The following is a 6,000-nucleotide window of genomic DNA, read 5'->3' as shown; positions in this document are numbered from 1 at the left end:
AACATTTCCCCTCAACTCCTCTCAAATCCTTCCACCAATGACTTTAAATCTGTGCTCCCTGGTTATTGACCTCTCTGCTAAGGGGAAGTAGGTCCTTCCTATCCACTCCATCTCGGCCCCTCATAATTTTATACACCTCAATTAAATCTCCCCTCAGCCTCCTCTGTTCCAAGGAAAACAACCCCAGCCTCTCCAATCTTTCCTCATAGCTAAAATTCTCCAGTCCTGGCAACATCCTCAGAAATCTGCTCTGTACCCTCTCTAGTGCAATCACATCTTTGCTGTAATGTGGTGACCAGAACTGCACGCAGTACTCCAGCTGCGGCCTAACTAGTGTTTTATACAGTTGAAGCATAACCTCCCTGCTCTTGTATTCTATGCCATGGCTAATTACGGCAAGCATTCCGTATGCCTTCTTAACCACCTTATCTACCTGGCCTGCTACCTTCAGGGATCTGTGGACATGCACTCCAAGGTCCCTTTGTTTCTCTACACTACTCAGTGTCCTACCATTTAATGAGTATTCCCTTTCCTTGTTAGCCCTCCCCAAATGCATTACAGGAAACTTTTTTTTATCCGGCACGGACAGGACCGACGTGGTGCCGGTTCATCAAAAATTCCGGATCACCGAGCGCTATAGTAGAAGATACGGAGAGCTGAGAGCTCCGTATAAAGCAACAAACCCTGTTGCTTAGCAACAGGTTCAGAACAATGGCCACAAGTTCCAAGCGTCTCTGTAGCTTAGCAACAGCTGCAGCCACACCCTTGCACAGCAACAGACGGAGGAAGGCAAATACAATATGAAGTAAAACCTACTCCTGAATTTTGCCGGTTAACCGAGATTTCCGGTTATTTAGATGGCGGTGAATCGAAAGTTTCCTGTACCTCAGACTTCTCCGGATTGAATTCCATTTGCCACTGTTCTGCCCACCTGACCAGTCTATTGATATCTTCCTGCACTTCTTCACACAAAGGGGAGTGGAAATCTGGAACTCTGTCCCCCAAAAAAGGTTGTGGAGTCAATTGAAAATTCCAAAACTGAGATGGAGAGATTTTTTTGTTGGGTAACGGCATCAAGGGTTACGGAACCAAGGCGGGTAGATGGGAGATGAGACACAGATCAGCCGCGATCTCACTGAATGGTGGAGCAGGCTCGAGGGGCTGAATGGCCTCCTCCTGTTCCTGTGTAACAGGCTCGAGGGGCTGAATGGCCTCCTCCTGTTCCTGTGTAACAGGCTCGAGGGGCTGAATGGCCTCCTCCTGTTCCTGTGTAACAGGCTCGAGGGGCTGAATGGCCTCCTCCTGTTCCTGTGTAACAGGCTCGAGGGGCTGAATGGCCTCCTCCTGTTCCTGTGTAACAATCAAGGGGGCTGAATGGCCTCCTCCTGTTCCTGTGTAACAGGCCCGAGGGGGCTGAATGGCCTCCTCCTGTTCCTGTGTAACAGGCTCGAGGGGCTGAATGGCCTCCTCCTGTTCCTGTGTAACAGGCTCGAGGGGCTGAATGGCCTCCTCCTGTTCCTGTGTAACAGGCTCGAGGGGGCTGAATGGCCCTCTCCTGTTCCTGTGTAACAGGCTCGAGGGAATGAATGGCCTGCTCCTGTTCCTGTGTAACAGGCTCGAGGGGCTGAATGGCCTCCTCCTGTTCCTGTGTAACAGGCTCGAGAGGCTGAACGGCCTCCTCCTGTTCCTGTGTAACAGGCTCGAGGGGCTGAATGGCCTCCTCCTGTTCTGATGCATCCTGTACTTGACTCAGTTTCTGAAACTATGACTGAATCCCATTCGGAGTCTAGCTGAGTGCCTTTCAGAACCCGGGCAATGAGTGGGACACCGTACGTTGTGCTAACTTGAGTTTGGAATGGCAGCCCCAGTTACCGCGGAACGCTCGATGGCCGCGAGCTGCCCGTTCGTCACCACCTACCTCGCTCGCCAGCTTCTCGTACTCTTCCATCAGTTTCTCATTCTCCTGATTCACGGCAAGCACCTTGCAGATCCTGTTGGCAGCGGTCTCGGCCTGGGGGAGCAAACAAATCCACAACGAGGATTAGGAACTGGTGAAGGCCGCTCAGCCCAACAGGCCTGTCCCTTATTGATTAATCTTAGCCCCCACCGTCTCCCCCAACCCCACCTTCTCCCCATATCCCTCAATCCCACCTTCTCCCCATATCTCCCAACCCCACCTTCTCCCCACATCCCCCAACCCCACCTTCTCCCCATATCCCCCAACCCCACCTTCTCCCCGTATCCCCAACCCCACCTTCTCCCCATATCCCCCAATCCCACCTTCTCCCCATATCCCCCAACCCCATCTTCTCCCCATGTCCCCCAATCCCACCTTCTCCCCATATCCCTGTCGCACCTTCTCCCCATATCCCCCAACCCCACCTTCTCCCCATATCCCCCAATCCCACCTTCTCCCCGTATCCCTCAACCCCACCTTCTCCCCATAGCCCTCAACCCCACCTTCTCCCCATATCCCCCAATCCCACCTTCTCCCCATATCCTCCAATCCCACCTACCTGCCATATCCCTCAACACCACAATCCCACTTACCCACCACATCCCTCCCACCACCTTCTCCACATATCCTCCAACTCCACCTTCTCCCCATATCCCTCAGTCGCACCTACCCACCATATCCCTCAACCTCACCTTCTCCCCATATCCCTCAGTCCCATCTTCTCCCCATATCCCTCAGTCCCACCTTCTCCCTATATCCCTCAGTCCCACCTACCCACCATATCCCTCAATCCCACCTTCTCCCCATATCCCTCAGTCGCACCTTCTCCCCATATCCCTCAGTCCCACCTTCTCCCCATATCCCTCAGTCCCACCTACCCACCATATCCCTCAGTCGCACCTTCTCCCTATATCCCTCAGACACACCTACCCACCATATCCCTCAATCCCACCTTCTCCCCATATCCCTCAGTTGCACCTTCTCCCCATATCCCTCAGTCGCACCTTCTCCCTATATCCCTCAGACACACCTACCCACCATATCCCTCAGTCGCACCTTCTCCCCATATCCCTCAGTCGCACCTTCTCCCCATATCCCTCAGTCGCACCTTCTCCCTATATCCCTCAGTCGCACCTTCTCCCTATATCCCTCAGACACACCTACCCACCATATCCCTCAGTCCCACCTACCCACCATATCCCTCAATCCCACCTTCTCCCCATATCCCTCAGTCGCACCTTCTCCCCATATCCCTCAGTCGCACCTTCTCCCTATATCCCTCAGACACACCTACCCACCATATCCCTCAATCCCACCTTCTCCCCATATCCCTCAGTCGCACCTTCTCCCCATATCCCTCAGACACACCTACCCACCATATCCCTCAATCCCACCTTCTCCCCATATCCCTCAGTCGCACCTTCTCCCTATATCCCTCAGACACACCTACCCACCATATCCCTCAGTCCCACCTACCCACCATATCCCTCAATCCCACCTTCTCCCCATATCCCTCAGTCGCACCTTCTCCCCATACCCCTCAGTCGCACCTTCTCCCCATATCCCTCAGTCCCACCTTCTCCCCATATCCCTCAGACACACCTACCCACCATATCCCTCAGTCGCACCTTCTCCCTATATCCCTCAGACACACCTTCTCCCCATATCCCTCAGTCGCACCTTCTCCCTATATCCCTCAGTCCCACCTATCCACCATATCCCTCAGTCGCACCTTCTCCCCATATCCCTCAGACACACCTACCCACCATATCCCTCAGTCCCACCTACCCACCATATCCCTCAATCCCACCTTCTCCCCATATCCCTCAATCCCACCTTCTCCCCATATCCCTGTCGCACCTTCTCCCCATATCCCTCAGTCGCACCTTCTCCCCATATCCCTCAGTCGCACCTTCTCCCCATATCCCTGACACACCTACCCACCATATCCCTCAGTCCCACCTACCCACCATATCCCTCAATCCCACCTTCTCCCCATATCCCTCAATCCCACCTTCTTCCCATATCCCTCAGTCGCACCTTCTCCCCATATCCCTCAGTCGCACCTTCTCCCTATATCCCTCAGACACACCTTCTCCCTATATCCCTCAGACACACCTACCCACCATATCCCTCAGACACACCTACCCACCATATCCCTCAGACACACCTTCTCCCCATATCCCCCAACCAACATCACTAAAACCGATGATCAGCTCGATGGTCTACACTGATGGACATTACCTGCTCGGCCCCAGCAAAGGCATGGTAGAAGCAAGACACGTAGGTCATGATGGCCTTCTCGTCGGGCTTGGGTGTGTTCACAATGTCTGAGGAGAAAGGGAAGAGACGAGGACAGTGAGACGCCACTGAAGAACGTCAACAGACGTTCCGCGAGATCTCTGCCGGATCCACCGCTTTTCACCTCACCCACCATCGGATGGCGTCGGTTTGGGGGAACGCAAAAGTGCCACGCGCCACCGTGATGTCATCGCAGCGAGATCGACAGAGAGTGAGATAGAAAGAGAGAGTGAGATAGAGAGAACAAGAGTCAGAGAGAGAGTGAGTTAGAAAGAGTCAGAGATTGCGATCGAGAGAAAGGGAGATTGAGAGAGTGAGAGATTGAGAGGGAGAGAGATTAAGAGAGACAGAGAGAGACAGATAGAGACAGAGAGAGACAGAGACAGAGAGAGAGACAGAGACAGAGAGAGACAGAGAGAGAGAGAGACAGAGAGAGAGAGAGAGAGAGAGACACAGAGAGAGAGAGAGAGAGACAGAGAGAGAGAGAGAGACAGAGACAGAGAGAGAGACAGCAAGCTAAGCCAAACAACCCCAGATTTCAAGGAATTGGATGATCTGTCAAAATTGAGATTAGTCCTAGGAGAAGGAGACAGACCATACCTTGGGGCTAAATATGTAACAACATGTCACAACCTGAGGACTGTTTAAAAGTAAGACTGTTTAAAATTAATATTGAACGTACCAAATGAAGTAGAAAGACTGTTTAAAATTAATATTGTTTAAAAGTAATATTGTATATACCCAACAAATGTCAAATCGATTGACACCTACAGAATGTTGGAAAACTGTACCTTTTTGCTATGTAAGCTTTGGCAATATGGTTCTCTGTAAACTTTCATGCCAATAAAGCATTTGAACTGAACTGAACTGACAGAGAGAGAGAGAGACAGAGAGAGGGACAGAGAGAGATCTGCGTTTACGTGTTCAATCATACATGTTTTTCGGTGCTTTGGCAACATAAGGTGTACCTTGTCATGCCAATAAAGCAATTTGAATTGAATTGAATTGAATTGAGAGGGAGAGAGAGAGGGAGAGAGAGACAGAGAGAGAGACGGAGAGAGAGACAGAGAGAGAGACAGAGAGAGAGACAGAGAGAGAGGCAGAGAGAGAGAGACAGAGAGAGAGAGAGAGACAGAGAGAGAGAGAGACAGAGAGAGGGCAGAACTAGGCCAATATCCATTAATAATCACTATCCAAAAAAGAGCCACCAAATTTTGGAAACACCTAGAAATGAGCAACCCCCAATGCTATCATTACGAAGCCCTGAAATGCCAAGAGAGGACCATAAAGAAGAATACCCTCAGTCAACTAGTCCTGGGACTCAGTAAAGTAACTACAACACTACTAACAATAACCAGCCCCAGGACAGTGACAGCGTAACACAAAGAATTTGACCCAACACAATCGTCGCTAAGCAAAAGGAAAAATATCTGTCATATTGGGCAGAAACACCAAAAACCCAAAGCAAACTCAAATGCTACTTGGCCCTAAACAGACAATACAACATAGCTGATTACCTGACCATGGTAAAGGATAGCAAACTGAGAAAAACCTTGACAATGTACAGACTTAGTGAACATAGCCTGGCAATCGAAAAAGGTAGACACAGGCAGACCCGGCTACCAAGGGAGGACAGGATATACTCTCACTGCAGCCAGGGAGTGGTGGAGACAGAGATGCACTTCCTCACAGCTTGTAGAAAATATCAGGGCATAAGGGAGAATTTCTACCCAAAATTCACA

At 51.0% G+C, this 6,000-nt stretch overlaps 1 protein-coding gene across 1 annotated transcript in view; it reads right to left on the bottom strand.

The window, feature by feature from the left end:
* LOC147092958 (alpha-actinin-2) overlaps positions 1-6,000 on the bottom strand; it is a 108,497-nt gene that overhangs the window by 30,008 nt on the left and 72,489 nt on the right. Inside the window, exons 8-9 of the mRNA XM_085976291.1 lie at positions 4,202-4,287; positions 1,919-2,011 (exon numbers count right to left, since the gene is read on the bottom strand). Of these exons, the coding sequence (XP_085832417.1) occupies positions 1,919-2,011; positions 4,202-4,287 (179 nt within the window). The remainder of the gene's footprint in view (positions 1-1,918; positions 2,012-4,201; positions 4,288-6,000) is intronic.

The sequence above is a fragment of the Somniosus microcephalus genome, unplaced genomic scaffold (assembly GCF_052327205.1).
Source record: "Somniosus microcephalus isolate GS21.2 unplaced genomic scaffold, FLI_Smic_1.0 unresolved_chr2, whole genome shotgun sequence".
In the NCBI taxonomy this organism is placed as follows: domain Eukaryota; kingdom Metazoa; phylum Chordata; class Chondrichthyes; order Squaliformes; family Somniosidae; genus Somniosus; species Somniosus microcephalus.
The sequence above is the reverse complement of the archived record's forward strand: the minus strand, read 5'-3'. Positions and strand labels throughout refer to the sequence as shown.